General features: G+C 41.0%; 1 protein-coding gene across 1 annotated transcript in view; it reads right to left on the bottom strand.

Moving 5' to 3' along the window:
- LOC147698460 (serine/threonine-protein kinase Nek5-like) overlaps positions 1-19631 on the bottom strand; it is a 1208702-nt gene that overhangs the window by 348708 nt on the left and 840363 nt on the right. Inside the window, exon 8 of the mRNA XM_086936245.1 lies at positions 3022-3156. Within this exon, the coding sequence (XP_086792371.1) occupies positions 3022-3156 (135 nt within the window). The remainder of the gene's footprint in view (positions 1-3021; positions 3157-19631) is intronic.

The raw sequence follows: 19631 nt of genomic DNA, 5'->3' as shown, positions 1-19631 counted from the left end.
CTACGCTGATGATACCCAGCTGGTGTTTTCTTTTAGGGATCACTCTGACACCTCTTTTGCCAACTTCCGTCAGTGTCTTAATAACATCTGCAACTGGATGACCACTAACCACCTCAGGCTTAATACTGATAAAATGGAGGTAATGTTTTTTAATCAGAAAACGACCATCCCCACCAGCCTGTGGTGGCCAATGGTCCTTGACCCCCCCCCCCCGATTCCAGCTATTACAGTTCGCAATCTGGGCTTCCAGTTTGACAATACCCTTTCCTGTGCTCCCCACATTAACAAAACTACATCTGCTTGTTTTGCGAAACTGGGTATGATTAAAAAGATTCTGCCATACCTCCCTGTGAATGCTCGTAGAATGGTGGTTCAGTCATTAATTACGTCTCACTTAGACTATGCCAACAGTCTCTACGCAGGTGCCCCTTTATACCAGATTGAACGGCTACAAATCGTGCAGAACGCCGCGGCTAGATTGATTGGTAATATTCCTTATCGTCAATCCGTAGCATCCTATCGTAAACAACTGCACTGGCTCCCTATCACAAAACGTATCCACTTTAAGATACTGATACTTGCTTATCGAGCCTTGAACAACCTCGGCCCAGGCTATCTGAAAAAAAGGCTTGTTCTCTCACATTCTGTGAGATCCTTACGTTCTAATAGTCTACGTCTTCTGGTTGTCCCACGCTTCCGCCTATCTAGAGTAGGCGGTAGAGCATTTGGAGTAGCAGCAGCCAGATTGTGGAACAATCTCCCCTTGGAGCTAAGATTTGCCTCTACTGAACCCATCTTTCGCCGCAAATTAAAGACTTGGTTGTTCTCCTCTTGATTTTCTGTTCTTTTTCTTGTCTCTGGGCTCTTTAGTTGTTAGCGCCGGGACACCCCCTCGGGGGTAGCCGTGCGCTCTATAAAATCCTAAAATAAAATAAAAAATAAAATAAATAAATAAATAAAGTACTGTGTTGACCCCAATGTCGGCCATGAAGAGTTATGAGAAGTGATCCAGATGATCACTATGAGGGCCCAACACCAAGAACAGTGCTTTGCCTAGAGGTAGGTCTCAGCTCTAGAGTTGTCTGCCCCTTTGGTAGGCATGGAGCAGGAAGACTTGTGTGATGCACAGGCGGGGAGCATGGCATGCAGCCCCTGGGTGGTGGTGCCAAAAATTTGACTCAGCGAGGACAAGTTGCAGGATGCATGGGTGGAGGGCCACACAGTGAAGGAGGTCACCGTTGTGTCAGCCGTCAGGAGGCATGGGTAGGACAATGCTGTGCGGTCGTCAGAGGACTTGCGCCAGTTGGATCAGGCAAGCAGCTGAGGGGCGGCGTGATCCGGCAATGCGGGCCTGTGAGGTGAGGGTAGGAAAGACCATCCTCGTCGCCAGTTGTTGGATCCCTGGGGGCAGGCGTGTGATTAAGTCTCACCGGGGGCGGTGTGGGGTACCCGTGCAATAAATATCCAGCACACTGGTGGTCGTCTGCAGGGAGCTGCATAGGCGCAGCCTGCTCGTTTATTTTTTATCTTGGGTCCCGTGACTGGAGCCTGCTGTGGCAAGGTGGCCCTGCTAGGGGCCCCCAAAGTCGCTTTCCGACAGGCTTTTCATGTAGAAAAGCCCAGCATGAAAAGCCTGCTGAAAACAAGTATCATAATCCCCACAACGTAAACGCGAATTTGAAACCAACAATGTAATTTGAAAAGCATCCTACTGCAGCGTAATCGGGCCGTAAGTATTGATAGTCAGGAAATTTGAATTTTAGCAACATTGCAGTACTTTGAGGGTACTTAACAGTATTTTGAGTGGGGTTGTTCAGATTAACAGAGAATTTATTAACTCTCACTATTGTTCTGAAATTCACTTTAGTGTTCCTGTAAAATGGTCAGAAGAATTGAAATCCCTATCAGACTTAATCAGAAATGTTGATAGACTCACACTGAATGGTTATCAAAGGCATTTTATTTCTAAGACTCATGTACACCAATTAAGGTTTTGAGGAGCTTCCAGGTAGTAATGTTGTCACTTTCTTTATAAAGAACCAACTAAATGGAAGAACATGTTGACAAACACTGAGATGACCAAGGGGCTTAGATAAAAATGAAAGAATGTTGAGCAGAGGAAGGAACCCCGAGAGGTTCCAAAGGTCATTTACTTTGCTACCAGAGCAAATAGGAGGGTAGCAACTTGTCAAATACAGTTGGACAAAAAAGAGGATAGCCACTAAGTACTGCTAGGAAAGAACCTTTTGGACCAAAGCGGTAAGCTAAGAAGTTATTATTTGTTTTGGTACATACTGATAGTGATGTGTGTTCCATTTTCTGTCTACTCTTCATTTTGACTTTCTTTTCTTGTTTCTACTTTACTTGCTTCTGCTTATACAAGGCACGTTTTTACACGTTTGTTTACCAAATGGCAAGATAAAAGCCTTGCCGTTTACCCCATCACAATATTTTTTGTGAGGATCAGAAGTTGTTATTGTTTTTTCAAGTTCAGTCAATATGGATGCACCAGAACCAGGTATCCTCTGAACCAATTTTTAGTTCTGGTCCATTGAGTTGCAATGAGTCAACCACTCTTTGAAAGGAGCTTTCCAAGGCCCTCTAAACCTTCTCGGGGGATTCATTGGAATCCCCTGTTCAGGATAGTAGTTGGAATAATCCCTTTTTGCATCTTCATCTGCCAGATGTACCCCCAGAGATACTTGCAAGTGGGTGTGCCTAGAATGTGCACCTCCAAAATGGGAGGTTGAAGGATCGACCATGATTAGTGTAACCCTTACTATGTAGTCTATTAATGTTAATAACTCATAACCCACAGCCAGTTCCCAATTCCTCTAATAAATGTATGAAATATGACATCACACTAGCCCCGCTGTCTTTTTTTTGCAATGTGGTTACAACATTATTTCACAAAGAATGGACTGATTGAATGTGTAAACATTCCACAGATATTCGAAGAACTGCAAGCTTAGAGATGCTAGGATCTTAAAAGCCACTGGTGGCGACATTGACTATACTTACTGATGTCCCCTTCAGCCAGAGTTGGAGAGTTTGACATGATTTCAACACCATCTAAAAAGTGAAGGAGGGTTTGAGATGGCCTTTCTTTCCAGTGTTTTCTGTTTTCTGCTGCATCATTGCTGTCGTTGCCATTTTCTACAAGACATCAAATGGATAGCAAAATGTTACAACATAGCTTTACATTTTTTTAATTGCTAAAAACCTCTCCTTCTAGCCATTGCCGAGGTGTCTACTTTACAGATTGATTTGTAAAAAGGATAGTATTGCATAATGACTTTGGTTTTTCAATCTACTAAATAAGAGAATACAATTTTTGTTGTTATGAATCAACGTCATGGTAAGTTAGTTGGCCTTTCCAAATTATAAAATGGTGCAATATCGTTTTGAAATGTCAGTAGAGAGTGTATAATTTTCAAAATAGATTTATTTATTTTCTACTAAGTGTTCATTTGACAAATACCTAAAAATGCAACACTCAATAATGTTAATAAACAATATGAAGTAATTATAAAATGTGTCAGTCACTACCAATCACAGATGGCTAATGATTTCCCTCAATGAAATACCCCAAGTGTGAATAAGTGACATATTTGTATACCTTTCACCAAAACAAGCCAACTAACGGTATGCCCTTTTTATATATATGTTATATTCAATACCTCTGGGGCACTTACATCTAGACATGGTCTGTGATTGTAACTGGTTAAGTTACAAGTGGTTTGTCATGACCACTGTTGTTTGTTTGTGTCTTTCTGTTGTTAAGATGCTGTTTTTAATTTCTTTCCCAAACAACTGTTGACTGAGGAGCTAATGTTAATATAAACTGTCTCTAATTTGAGGCATTGGTACCGAAATTATTTGCAAAAACATGACTAATATCCATTCTCTAAAGGGTGAATTCCTTAATCAAAAATGTGTTAAGTGCCCCACAAAGAGAAAAAAGGCAGCCGATTACTTAAATATAATACAATTAGATAATACTGTTTTTATTATAGAAACCCATGCTGCTGATAAAGAGCTCTTAAATATGTGCAAATGTTGGTGTTTGACATTTGCTTAATCTATGCAGAGTAAAATGAATGATGCTGCTATTCATTTTTATACATAACTGATGCCAATTGCACTTGAAAGACAGATCAAGAAGGCAAATAGGTATGGCTGTCCACTAAACATGGGCATCTGTGACTATTCGTATTAAATATATAAGGACCAATTGTGAAACAGCAGACATTCTAACGTTTTAGATTAAGTTTGCCAATGAAATTGTAGGATTTAGCAATAAACTCCTTATACTGGAGAGTACTTTAACATATTTATTGACTCATATCATCTTGGTCGTCTTTCCAAGATTCCCTTTATGTCATGAGTTTAAGGGCAAGTCATCACAGGAATGGCAAGGAGTCTGCTACTAAGACTCTTTGCAATCATTTTAAAATCAATAAACTCTGACAGGAAAGAAGTTTCTGAGGACAGGTTGCTGGAAAGTTAGAAGCTGGACCGCTTTCCATTACAGGAGTGAGACTTCAGGGTTAACAGGCACTTCTGTGTTAACTGGGGTAGTGTTGAAAAGCATGCCTGTGCTCTAGGACCCATTTGCTTGGCAACACATTACAGTTGCATGCAATAGTTTGTTCACCTGTAGTAGTGTTCCACACATTGGTTGTGCTGTTCCGTCTTAGTTCCCTTGTGTCCAAGTACTATTATCCTTATTTGTTGCAGCATGTTTTTCTTTGCTTGGCCACAGTTGACCAGCTACTGTTATATAGTATCCAATGCCTGGGCATCATGGGAACCAGTTTTCAGGTTGATGTCTGCTCTCACTACTGCAACATCAGCTTATGATTTGGGTACACATGTCTGCTGGGAGTATCACACACTTCTGTTACTATGTTTTGTCTTACAGTCTTTTGCTTGCACTAACACCAATCCTCTCCAGATAGCTACCAGAGTGAGTTCTATGTCAACCAAGTGGTAACCTATGTGTGGAGAAGAGGCTTACCATACTAAAGTGCTGACCTGGACTCCAGGCCAGTAATAACATTTTTAATCTGTGACCAGTAAGACATCTGTTGTCTTTCTCTCTCACCCTTCCCTGTTTTACCCTTCTTCCTCGTGTTAGGTTTCTGTTGATGGACTTGATTGACATTTGACCAGGCCAATGGATGAAAGGGCTACCTAAAAGCCCTTATTAGTATCCATATTTATGATGACCTTTATTTGGAAAACTTAAACCTGGCAAGAATTAAAAATTACACCAATTTCAAGTCATGATTTGAAATAGGCTATTTTTACAGCTAGATTGAGGGGTGTTACTTATTTTATTTATTTATTTATTGCATTTGTATGGCGCAACAGCTACCCTGAGGGTTTCCCGGCACCCTGGATCTGTATTACTGTAAGGAAGGAGGGGACAATTATTGATTAAACAGCCATGATTTCACTCCCTTGCGAAAGCGTAGATAGCATGGTTCTAGCCGTAGTTGGAGGGGGAGTGAGTTCCATAGTGCCGGTGCTAAAAAGGAAAAAGAGCGACCTCCTAGTCGAGCCCTTTTTACCCTGGGCACAATGAATTTCGCTTGATTCATTGAGCGTAAGTTACGCACAGGTAGGTATTTCTGGACCATTTTGCATAGGTACTCCGGGGCTGCTCCAGAGCTGATCCTGTACATGTAGCACAGTGCTTTGAACTTTACTCTGCTGGTCACTCTCAGCCAGTGTAGATTTCTAAGATGTTCTGTCATCCTCGTGCGTCCTGGGAGATTAAGGAGCATTCTGGCCGCGGAATTCTGGACTACTTGCAGTTGGTTCAGAGTGCTATTCGTAACTCCTAAGAATAGGACGTTACCATAGTCTAATCTAGACGTAATTAATGCCTGTATGACAGTCCTCTGAGCCCCATCTGGCAGTTGCCACAATATTTTTCTCAGCCATTTGAGGATGAGAAAACATGTGGAGGCAGTTTTAGCTGTGTGTGTTCGCATGGACAGCTTATCATCGATTATTATCCCTAGATTGCGTGCGGATTGAACCGCGGTCGGGGTGGTGCCCGTTTCCACGGGCCAGTGAGTTGGGCCCCAGAAATTCTTTTGATTGCCAAAAATTAATAGCTCTGTTTTGTCCCCATTCAGCTTTAATTTTTTAGAGTGGAGCCAATTGGCCATTCTGAGTAGTCCAGATCGAAGGGGAGAGATGTCGTCCGTGTATGAATAAATGGTGAGGTCCATCTCTTCTGCAATTTTAGCTAGGGGAGCAACATACACATTAAAAAGGAGGAGGCTCAATATAGAGCCCTGGGGCACTCCATAGGGGGACGTATGTACTTCAGACCGATTGCTTTTGGAGAAGAGCTGATAAGTACAATGCAGGAGAAATTGCTCCAACCATTTCAGTGCTTTCCCTCTAATTCCAATGTCTTCCAGGCACTTGATGAGGGTGGTGTGGCATATGGTGTCGAATGCGGCACTCAAATCTAAAAGGATGAGTGCCGCCGTGCCTCCCGTATCAAGTTCTTGTCGAATAACCTCAGTGACCCCAAGTAGGGTGGACTCCGTGGAGTGACCTTTTCTGAAGCCTGATTGTGAGTAGTGCAGCAGATTATTGTCATTGACAAAGTCTGATAGCTGCTTATTAACATGTTTTTCTAGGATTTTAGACATGATCGGTAGTAGAGATACCGGGCGAAAATTGGAGAACACTTCGGGGTCACTGTTGGCCTTTTTTAGCAGGGGGATTACCATGGCGTGTTTCCAGTCATTAGGTAGTACAGCTTCCTTTAGGGAGGCATTTAATAATGCTCTAAGTACCTCCAGGATAGGAATGTCCAATTGTTTAAGGACATGCGCAGGTAGAGGATCTAGGGGTGAACCTGATTTAATGCTACTCAAAGCAGTCCTAAAGGCAAAAGCGTCTATTGGTTGCCATGTTCTAATTTCTTGTTTCATAGGGGGCTCTCGTTGATCCTCTTTAAGAGATGTAGGGGAGCTGATATCAATATCATCATTGTTAGATGTAAAATTGGCGTATATCGTAGCTATTTTTTCGTGGAAGAAATTAGCAATGTTATTGCATTGGGTAGGTGATAAGACAGGAGGTTCAGGTAGGGCTGCTGCTCCAGCTAGATTCTTAAGGACCTTAAAGAGAGTCCCCGAGTGATTCTGCGCTTCTAAGATCGTGTTTTTGGTGAAGTTTCCCCTGGAGATTTTACATGATAGGTGGTATGTATTAATGTTAAATGTTAATGTTAAAAGGGGTGCTTCTATAGCGCACGGCTACTCCGAGGAGTGTCCCGGCGCTGTCCGAGCCTCAACAAGTCCAGAGTGGAGAAAGACGGACGAATGAAGGGGGCATAGCTCAGCAAGACGGTGTTATTGCAGGAAAAGGAAGGTCTTCAAGTCTTTCCTGAAAGCCAATAGATTGGGGCTGGACCTGAGAGAGAGAGGAAGATTGTTCCACAGCCGAGGGGCGAGATGTTTAAAAGAGCGCCCACCACAGCGAGCACGACGGATCATGGGAGTGACTGCCTTGGCCTGGGTTGAAGAGCGCAAGGATCTGGATGGTGAGTAAAAACTGACCCATTTCTGAAGATAGCGGGCACCTGTGCCATGAAGCGCTTTAAACGCGATGGTCAGGGCCTTAAAGGTAATCCGCTTCTTCGTGGGAAGCCAGTGGAGAGTTTCAAGAAGCTCACTGGCCCTTGCTCTCCTGGGGAGGCCAAAGTTGGCGCGGGCCGCCGATTTCTGCACCACCTGAAGACGCGATAGGAGGTAGTCAGGCAGTCCAAGGTAAAGGATTTTTGAGTAGTCTAGCCTTGATCCAATCAGGGCCTGGACAGTGGTCTTTCTGTGTTCCAAGGAAAGAAGCGGCAGGAACTTTCTCATTATCTTCAGGATGGCAAAGCATTTGCCGGTTAGGCCCGACACCTGAGCCCTGAAGGAGAGACAGTTATCGACCTGAATGCCCAGGTTTTTTGCAGCCCCTGAATCACCAGTGGGAGGGAACATGGCTGCCGGCCACCACTCTTTCCATTTGGGGTCAGCGGGGCAGCCGAAGAAGAGTACCTCAGGTTTGTCGGAGTTGCACTTGAGGCTGTGCTGACTAAACCAGTCGAACACAGCCCCAAGGCAGCCCCGAATGGATGCCCCGTCGAAGTCATGTCCCCTGTCGCAGGTGAACAGGAGTTGAGTGTCGTCAGGGTACGACACGATCTGGGCCCCAAAGTCCTCCGCAAGTGCCGCCAGAGGGGTCATATAAATGTTGAAGAGTGAGGGGCTCAAAATTGAGCCCTGCGGCACTCCGACCTCCAGAGGCGGCATCGCGGCAAAAAAGAGGTGGAGCCCAGATTGTTTGCTGGCGGCCAGTGAGGAATGACCTGAACCATCTAAACACCATCCCCCTTAGACCTACCTCCCAGAGTCTGGATAGGAGGCGGTCATGGGGGACGGTATCAAAGGCTGCAGTTAAGTGCTAGCTTATACTTTTCTTTATTGGCAGGATTGTAATCTTCTCTCCATTGTCTTTCTAGTTTCTTGCATAGGCTTTTTTCCTCTTTAAGCTTATGCTATGTCTTTAATGCTATATTGCAACACATTATTAATGCAAGGGTTGAACAGTTGTAAAGAAGATGTAAAAGGTTTGAAAGATTCTGTTTTTCTTTCAGCTATACACAGATTTTAGAAGTTGATTACATCATGTCTAATGGTACAGCAAATACTTTTGTGAGATCTTATAAATGATGGTAGGTCTTAGCTTATTATTTGAGGTTAAAACAAGATAGGAAGTAAAGCTGTGTCATAAGGAAACACAGCTGAGGGATGGTTACCAACAGTAAAAGAATTGCTCACATATTTAAAAATAATCCTATTCTTAATATGAGAAACATAATGATATACATGCCTTTGTTCAAACTTCCTAAAAGTTCAGTCAATAATTTCATCAAACAAATAAATAAGATCAGCAATACAAGTCAACATTATTTTCCAGTCACATTAGCTTGTTTGGATTCCAGGTGATGTTTGTATATGCTTTGTAATTTGTAGATTCCTCACTTTGAAAATATTTAATGTATGATTGTTTCTGATGGAGATGAGTCTTGCACCTTCAAAGAAATTTTAATTATTGCTATTCAAAGCCAGGGAAATTAGAGGGTAATTCAAGGTTTGTTTTAATTAATTAGTCTACTTTGTAAGCGTGCAGCCCATCATTTGTGCACTCAGATCAGTCATGATTGCTAGCAAAACATATTTTGCCTAAACATATTGTTTCTAAATCAAGATATGTTTTTAACCTTTCTCATTTCAAGTCAACTTCTTTTAATTCATGTTTGGATAGAGAGATAGCATTCCCATTTAGCTTTGGTTATTAATAGAAGGTGATGTACTATAAACTCTGCTGGTTTCTGATTATATATTTGGTGGGAATTGGTTAATTATACAAGGTAATATTTTGTGGATTCTTCTTTAATGAACTGTGATCTATTATGAATAAGATATTATTGTTCTCTCCTATTTATGTGTATGTAAACAATGTAATGCAAATGTTCTGACTGTGGTAGATCAGTTCAGTTATTTGTACTCTACCTCTTGTTTCTATAACAAGGGATTGTATGTAATTTAAGATATGTATACTATAGCTCATTTGCAGAATTAAAGCGCTTATTTAGGCAGGAGTTTGTTTTGTAAATAAACATCTTCGGCTGTGTAAGCACCTTCCTTCCGGAGTGCTATAATTCTGTGTGTGGACTGAGATTTTGGCCGGTCTGATTATATATATATATATATATATATATATATATATATATATATATATATATATATATATATATATATATATATATATATATATATATATATATATATATATATATATATATATATATATATATATATATATATATATTACATTACCTACTGGCAGTCGCCAGTAGGTAGTTATAGTTAGGATTGGCTACCATAGGCCATAGGAAATCCGCAACATTCTATTGGGAATAACTTTGGTGCCGATTGAGGGATCTGCCTGTAACTTTCCTTAAATTTGCCTCGTTGCGCTCCGCTCCTTCCCTGGAAGTTTCGGGGGGATTCGTGAAGTGGGGGCTGAGAAAAAAGGGGGGTCCCAAAACGTGTTTTCCCCATGTTAATTTCCATAGGACGGTCTGACAAGTCTACAGCCTGAACCGCTGAACGGAATTACGGCAAACTTGGCAAAATTGTAGGGACTGGTACGCAGATGTGCCTTTGCTATATTTGCTGAAAATTGCTCCAGTGTTTTTTTTTTTAAATTAGCTTAAAAAACACATATATCTATAGGCGCGCTCCGAGCGCTCAAGGGTGCGCGTACCTGGGAGCGCACCCGGGAGTGCGCAAGCGGAAAGCTGATTGGCTGTCGGGTGTCTGTCAACATTCTAAACAGTCCGGAGAGTCCGCCATCTTGTGTCTCTGTAGAATCGAGACACAAGAGGTGAAAAAAGAAAGGGGGATATAATTAAAAGGGAGCAGAGTAGACACCCCCTGACCCCCTAGGTTTTCTGAGGGGGGCCTAGAAGGACCCTGAAGGGCAAAAAAACGTTTTCTTAAAAAAAACCTTTCCTGGGGTAAGCGCTGTGTGCGTTCCCGGGTACGCTCTCCGGTACGCGCACCCTGAGCGTACCACGGGGAAAAACAGTGTAAAAAAATAGAGTAAAAAAATAATTTAGATTGTTTAGTGGTAAGTTAGCTCTGAAAAGAGCTGTTGTGTTCATTGGGTGGTTTTTGTACCTACAAGTAGGTACCAATACAGAGTTTTATATTCAAGAGGAAAACTCTATTCCCCTCATCTGTAAAATGCACACCATCTCTCCTATAGATGTCTTGCATGTTGTAACGCAAGTTGTTGTAGTAAATGGAACCCATAGCATAGTCTCTGAGGTAAGCAGAAACAGATTTATTTACATGTTTCCTTGCTTTCTCAATCTGTGGACAAAATTGGTTGGACCAGTTCCATTTTTGCCTTTGGCATATATTAGAAAATGCCTAGGCAGTTTTTGGAAAAAGTGACATCAATTGCCCAAAGATGTCCTTTAAAAGCATTTCCAGACCTACCCCAGTCAAAGTGCCTAAGTCATTTCCACCACAGTGCAGAAATTTCAAAATTAATATTAACGGTGTCATTGACATCCATATTCTTTTTAAATTTCTTGCTGTAAATAGTAGAAAACAAAATCACTTTAATTTATCGTTTTTAGTAGTAGATAATATTAAAGTAGCTTTATCAAGTATTAAATTACCCTTACAAATTAACAACTCACCTTTTAGAAAGCAGGAGAAGAGATAATACTGTGTATATTTCACACCAGAAATAGAACACCAAAAATTCCTCACAAATGTACCTCAGAGAGTACTATCACAAAATGGCTGTGTTTCCCTCTCATTAGAGAACCATTTCATTAGTAGAAAACCAATGAAACTTCACACACAAATTCAAAACCAAAGAAACATTTTAATTGGTTGTAAATTTCAAAAGCTAATTGGCTCTTGAGTGTCTGTAAACATTCTAAATGGTCTGCATAGTCCGCGATCTTGTGACTCTGAAGAACAGAGACACAAGAGGTGAAAAATAAATGGGGAAATAATTAAAAAGGGGCAGAATAGACACCCTCTGACCCCCTAGGTTTTCTTAGGGGGGCCTAGAAGGACCCTGACAGGCAAAAAAACGTTTTGTTTTTTTAATTTCGCTGGGTAAGCGCTCGGTGCGCTCCCGGGTGCGCTCTCCGGTACGCGTACCGGGAAAACATGTAAAAAAAATATATATACATTTAACAAATGTTTTTTTAAAAAATATATATATAATTAGTTGTTGTAAAAAACAGCTAACAAAAAAAAATAATCGTAGGTTACTAAGTCGATATACAAATGAATTAGCTTTTAAAAAAACTATGAAATTCACTGAAAAAACCATAGGTTTCACAAACGTTATAGTTAGGAATTAGCTTTTAAAAAACCTTTGAAATTCACTAAAAAAATTATAGGTTTCACAATCGTTATAGTTAGGAATTAGCATTTAAAAAACCTTTGAAATTCACTGAAAAAAACTATAGGTTTCACACCAGTTATAGTTAGCTGAACAGTTTACTCGTACAAAACCATTGAAATTCCCACGTTATAGTTAGTTGGACTCACTATAACTCGCGCGCCCGCAATCCACTGCTGATGATGTCACATATTACATCATTCATGACATGGTCAGTGACATCACTGATGACATCACTAATTACTAACTATAACAAGTGTGAAATCTATGGTTTTTTCAGTGAATTTCAAAGGTTTTTTAAAAGCTAATTCCTAACTATAACGATTGTGAAACCTATGTTTTTTTAGTGAATGTCAAAGGTTTTTTAAAAGCTAATTCCTAACTATATCATTTGTGAAACCTATGGTTTTTTCAGTGAATATATATATGTATAAAAGACATCTGAAAGACCCTGGAGTGCGAGTCTCTTTGTGTGGTTCCGGCGTGGATGTTGGCTGGGAGCCCTTTCGGACATATATATATATATATATATATATACATACATATATATATACGAAAAGCTCTTTGTCTATGGGAAAAGTTAGTTGGTCCTAACTATAAATACCTACTGGCTATCACCAGTAGGATATATATTTATATATATATATGTCACACCAGAGTTCTCACAACGTTCCACAGTCGAGCAAATGGGACATGGACACCAGGTAAGGGCGTGATTTCCTTTTTCTTTTTATTCTTAAAGTTGATGCTTCGGCATGGTGGATGTCGCATTTCGCTCAGCAAGTGGGCTTGCTCACATATATATAAATTTATGTATATATGAGATATATATATATATATATATATATATATATATATATATATACACATATATGACCAACTTTTGCCATAGACAAAGTGTTTATTGTACATATATATATACTTTAAATTGAAATCATGGTGTATGCAACTTTGTGACACGTGATCAAGGGCTTACGGGCTTGAAACGCGTTGTGTTGGGTCACTGAATAAAATATTGCCCACTTGAAAAAACTCCGGAGGTCTGCGTCTCTTTCCTCGCCTGACTGCCGCTGGGAGAACTCAGGAAGTGGTTTGAGGGTTTCCAGATATATATATATATATATATATATATATTTTTCAGAGTCTGCTCAGTAAACGCTGACGGCGGCCCCTCGGGAAGTGGCACCAATGCCGGCTGAGCACGCCGGTACTATAACAAGTTTCCAAAGTTCCAAAGTTACAGTGCTCTCAGTCCGCCAAATAACACCAAGCCACAGAAGTCTCCAAGGGTGTTTATTTAGACTAACGACATGTTTCGGCTGCGGACAGCCTTGATCACGCTAGTTTGGAAAGGCAGTTTCCTGTTAATATCGTCAAAATACATGGACATCGAAACAGGACTTCTAAGGTATCAACGTCATTGTGAAGTAACATGCAATTCATATGTGTAAATACAGAATGCAACAACACAAGCTTAGTACATGAATTACCCACATTCATTATTGTAACGAAAGGAAATAAAAATGCATTGATTTCATTTTAGCACAACATATCGGTTGTTGGGTAAATATCACGGTTAGTTGCTATTCGTAAACAACCCTTCTCCTGTTGACTGCACAGAAGAGGTAAGCTTCCGTAAGTCCCAAAGTATTAAAATTACAAATTGCGGACACACTAAGACCTCCACCATGTTTGTAGTCCAGAGTCTAATGGAAGACTACCTGTTGCTGTGACGACCCAGCTAAACAATTTACAAGCTAGGTGTATGAATCTGACAGCACATAGCCGGAAGGCTGATGCTGAGAGCAACAGATAAATACGCTGGGGGGTCCAAATCAATTGCAAAGTAAGTGTAAAAAAAAGTGTAAAAAAGCCAGATCACATGTGCGAAATGCAGAGAAAGAGTGCTGCATGACACCGGCAGAGTGTCGATGTGTATCGAGTGCCTGCCAGGTGACTAATGGCGGGCAACAAATGTCATAAAAAGGGAGCAGAGTGTATGCTCAAACAGAAGTGCCCGGTGAGGGACGTTCATTTTGTAAAACCGGCACAAATGTAAAACGACTTGTAGCAAGAAGTACGCTACAAACAATAAGATGCGCATGATACGTAAAACTCCCGCAACTATGGTGTTAGAAAGCATGGGAGAGGTTAAGCAGAGGCCAAGCACTACGTGACAAAGTGTAAACTGCACAGTAGGTACGAGCACAAATTGCATACACATCACCTGTCTATGTCAGTTAAATACACTGCACATGTATTTCTGTCAAATACATTGGGACAAGGGTGAACACGTCATCGAAATAATGCCGGTAAACACCACACAATGCTAGAGAAAGTCCCAAGTCCAAAGTTGGTCCGATTAAACATATTGCATACACATCACATGTCTGTGTAAGTTAAATACACTGCACATATGTCTCTGTCAAATACATTGGGACTGGGGTGAACACGTCACCAAATTAATACCGGTAGAATACCACACAATGCAAAAGAAAGTCCCAAGTCCAATGTATCAAGTCCATGGAATTCGAGTTGCCCCCATCTCGTATAGTACTTGGTGTCACCTAGTTGCCTTAGCGCTTCTTTAGTATACATTTCTCGGTCCATGATAACTATGTTCCCTCCTTTATGCAGAGGAACCATAAAGGAACAAAACCTTAACAAACAAGAAAGGAATGCCCTGACTTCCCTTATGGAGGACAAAACTATTGTTATCCGTCCTGCAGACAAGGGAGGGAACATAGTTATCATGGACCGAGAAATGTATACTAAAGAAGCGCTAAGGCAACTAGGTGACACCAAGTACTATACGATTAGCTCATATGACTTATACAATAACAGTATACTTGTCCTATGGGAAAAATTGATTGAGTGGAAAGATCAAGGTATCTTGGAATGGGAGGAGTACAGGTACCTAAAAAATGACCATCCTATACTACCAGTCCTGTATCTCCTCCCCAAACTCCACAAAGACACAACTAATCCACCTGGAAGACCTATTGTGTCGTCCAGGGGATGTGTCTCAGAACATGTTTCAAAATATGTTGACTTTTTTCTGAGAGATTGGGTTCAAGCACTTCCTAGCTATATCAAGGATACTAAGGACTTTTTGAAAAAATTGTCTTTAGTCAAGTGGAATGAGAACAATCTATTGATAACAATGGACGTACAATCGCTATACACGATTATTGACCATGAACAAGGTCTACATGCCTGTGCCAGTTTTCTATCTAATCGTCCACTACGTTTTAGAGAACATAGTAAAATGTTAGTGGATATGATGTCGTACTGCTTAAACAACAACTTTTTTGTCTTTGATGGTGTTTTATATAGACAAACCACTGGGACGGCGATGGGTTCATGCTTTGCTCCCAGTTTTGCGAACCTCTTTTTGGGCAACTGGGAGCAAAGCATCAACTCAGACCCCAACCTAATTTCCTTCTGGCCATATGTGGATACCTGGTGGAGATATATCGACGATCTCTTTTTGATTTGGAGTGGGTCCTTTGAAATGGCTAAAGAGTTTATCAATAAACTCAATGATAACGACCTCAACATCGTACTTACTAGCAATATTAGTAGGAGTACCGCAGAATATCTGGATGTTAAAGTAGAGGCAGTTAATGGCAAATTACAGACCTGTCTGTTTAGAAAATCTACTGCAGGTAACAGTGTGCTGCATGCCCCGAGTAGTCACCCGGAAACTCTTAAATGGAGTATCCCCTTTGGTGAACTGCTCAGGGCCAAAAGAAATTGCAGCACTGATCAGGGATATGCACAGATTAGCCATGAAATGATGACAAGATTTAGAGACAGGGGTTACCCTGCATGGGTTATAAAAAAAGCCAAAACACGTGCTGATGGCATTCCCAGGGCAGATACATTACTGGAAAAAGATAAAGAAATTGAGAACACGAGTGAGGAGGATCAGACACGCCTCATTCTCACTTACAGCACTGAATCTAAACAAATTCGCAAGATAGTGTCTCAAAATTGGAATATCCTCACTGCTGATAATGTAATTGGCAAGGATTTATCCAGCGTACCTCGTATCACGTACAGAAAGGGCAGGTCTCTACGTGATATGTTGGTAAAAAGCGACATAACTGTCTATCCCAAAACCCAAAATCTAGGATTACTGGGCTTCTTCCCTTGTGGCCACTGCAAGGCCTGTAGGCATAGTATCCACAAAAAATCAGTCTCCTACAATGGTACTACCAAAATGCTGACTCAATTCCTTACATGCAGTACAGATTTTGTAATATATGTCATCATCTGCCCATGTGGGCTCTGGTATATTGGCAGTAGCACAAAACAAGCCAAACATCGTGTGCTTGAACACTATCGTGCTATTGTCAATAAAAACGAAAAATACCCTGTGGCGAGACACTTTGCCGAGACACATTTTTCCAATCCAGCTCAAATGAGTTTCCACATATTGGAACAAATTGAGAGAAGTCCCCGGGGGGGAGACAGAACCCTCAAATTGAGACAGAAGGAGTCCAAATACATTATTCTATTTCAGACCAAGATACCCGGGGGGCTCAACCAGGACGAAGAGTTAGCAGTTCACCTTAAAGGTTATTAGCTTATAGCATGTTAATTCCTCTTTGTAAATGCTGCATTGTATTTACTTTCTCCATCTTACAGTACGTATTGTTTATTTATTGAAGATGTTTTAGTGAGATCCTGTACAGTAGAGCACTGAATTTTGGTATTTCATGTTTTCTTTTTCACAGATTTGTGTCTACCTATGAATTTCAAGAATTTAACTCTTTTTCAACCGTCCAGCAGAAAGTAATGTGGACATTCACTTTTGGGAGCACTTTATTTCTTCACTCAACATCTAGGCAGTACCCGTAAGGTAGGCCCCGAGATGGGGGCAACTCGAATTCCATGGACTTGATACATTGGACTTGGGACTTTCTTTTGCATTGTGTGGTATTCTACCGGTATTAATTTGGTGACGTGTTCACCCCAGTCCCAATGTATTTGACAGAGACATATGTGCAGTGTATTTAACTTACACAGACATGTGATGTGTATGCAATATGTTTAATCGGACCAACTTTGGACTTGGGACTTTCTCTAGCATTGTGTGGTGTTTACCGGCATTATTTCGATGACGTGTTCACCCTTGTCCCAATGTATTTGACAGAAATACATGTGCAGTGTATTTAACTGACATAGACAGGTGATGTGTATGCAATTTGTGCTCGTACCTACTGTGCAGTTCACACTTTGTCACGTAGTGCTTGGCCTCTGCTTAACCTCTCCCATGCTTTCTAACACCATAGTTGCGGGAGTTTTACGTATCATGCGCATCTTATTGTTTGTAGCGTACTTCTTGCTACAAGTCGGTTTACATTTGTGCCGGTTTTACAAAATGAACGTCCCTCACCGGGCACTTCTGTTTGAGCATACACTCTGCTCCCTTTTCATGACATTTGTTGCCCGCCATTAGTCACCTGGCAGGCACTCGATACACATCGACACTCTGCCGGTGTCATGCAGCACTCTTTCTCTGCATTTCGCACATGTGATCTGGCTTTTTTACACTTTTTTTTACACTTACTTTGCAATTGATTTGGACCCCCCAGCGTATTTATCTGTTGCTCTCAGCATCAGCCTTCCGGCTATGTGCTGTCAGATTCATACACCTAGCTTGTAAATTGTTTATCTGGGTCGTCACAGCAACAGGTAGTCTTCCATTAGACTCTGGACTACAAACATGGCGGAGGTCTTAGTGTGTCTGCAATTTGTAATTTTAATACTTTGGGACTTACGGAAGCTTACCTCTTCTGTGCAGTCAACAGGAGAAGGGTTGTTTACGAATAGCAACTAACCGTGATATTTACCCAACAACCGATATGTTGTGCTAAAATGAAATCAATGCATTTTTATTTCCTTTCGTTACAATAATGAATGTGGGTAATTCATGTACTAAGCTTGTGTTGTTGCATTCTGTATTTACACATATGAATTGCATGTTACTTCACAATGACGTTGATACCTTAGAAGTCCTGTTTCGATGTCCATGTATTTTGACGATATTAACAGGAAACTGCCTTTCCAAACTAGCGTGATCAAGGCTGTCAGCAGCCGAAACATGTTGTTAGTCTAAATAAACACCCTTGGAGACTTCTGTGGCTTGGTGTTATTTGGCGGACTGAGAGCACTGTAACTTTGGAACTTTGGAAACTTATATATATATATATATATATATATATATATATATATATATATATATATATATATATATATATGTACATACATATATATATATATATATATATATTCCCTGAAAAAAACAAAGCTTAAAGGGTCCTCATATTTAGGTGAAAATGTCAAAACCACTGAGATTCACCATTTCTAGTTATCGCAAATAATTATTACTCATGCCCTAAAATAACTATAAATTGTGCTCCCGCCATGCATAGTTTTGTCCTCAATGATATCATTTCAAATGTTGCAGTGATGTTATCAATGATGCAATAGAACATGTCATGAGTATTGTAATATGTGGGATAATTAGAAGTGCATGGTGAGGGGGCGCGCGCGACCTAAGTTGGCCGCCTAGCTCCGGAGCTCCACAGCACACTGAGGATCTCTGATGTAATCCCGGCGCTATAAGTCCTTCTTTCCACTTCCTGTTGGCATCTTTGGTGATAGGAATGTCTGCTCCACAACAGGATGCCTTTAGCGTCTTTCTCCTTCCTCCATGAGCTGTTTTATTCCAGGTGATGCGTTTCTCTCGTGTTAGTGGCAGCCATTTTGTTTTGTAATGCTGCATTTTTCACCTCTGAAGTGCCCTAATCTTTTCAGGAATGCTGGTCCTGCTAACTCAATAACTTTTTACACGCTTTCTAAGCGTGAAACTTTCTATATACAGTCCATGCTGCTGGTGTGCTTTTATACATTATCTGAGTGCTTCTCATCACGCAAATCCTCTCTTTCTGACAGCTTGTTATGTTGGTTCATAGGCAGAAGTAAAAGCTTATTAAGGTGTACCAAAGGCCCTCCTGCCAACCGACCGTCCTCTTGCTCTTCACGCACTGACTCCTTGCACTTACCTGAGGTAATGGCGCAGTCTGTGTTGTTTCGTTCTGCAGTTTTTCCTGTAAATCGCGCCTAAAGCACAACTACCTTCTACCACGAATAAAGGGGTTAAGCAGGACGCCCCCTTCTCCTCCTAAGTCTTTGTCTCCTGTTTCTTTAGACATTGTTCTGGAGGAGATACGTGCTCTGAGACCCTTCATTGAAGATACCAATTTCCACCTACAAACTCTGGATAACAAATGGTCAGACATGGATTCTCGGTTATCTTCGGTGGAACAGAAGATCAGTGAGGTACAGGACTCATCGTCCAGAATCTCTCGTCTGGAAAAAGAGGTGATACAAGTGAGAAAATCTTCTGAGGACCTTAAAAACAGAAATTGATGCAATAACCTTCGCTTATATGGCCTTCCTGAAGGCGACGACCCTGTTTCTTTCTTTCACCTCTTTTCTTCCACAACTTCTGGACTTACCTGCAACGACCAAACTAAACATCCAACGCGCACATCGCCTTGGCCCGCGTTTATCTTCGTCTGCTGCTGCTTCAAGAC

Source organism: Lissotriton vulgaris, chromosome 8, assembly GCF_964263255.1.
Source record: "Lissotriton vulgaris chromosome 8, aLisVul1.2, whole genome shotgun sequence".
Taxonomy (NCBI): Eukaryota; Metazoa; Chordata; class Amphibia; order Caudata; family Salamandridae; genus Lissotriton; species Lissotriton vulgaris.
This window is presented reverse-complemented; position numbering and strand designations above follow the sequence as displayed.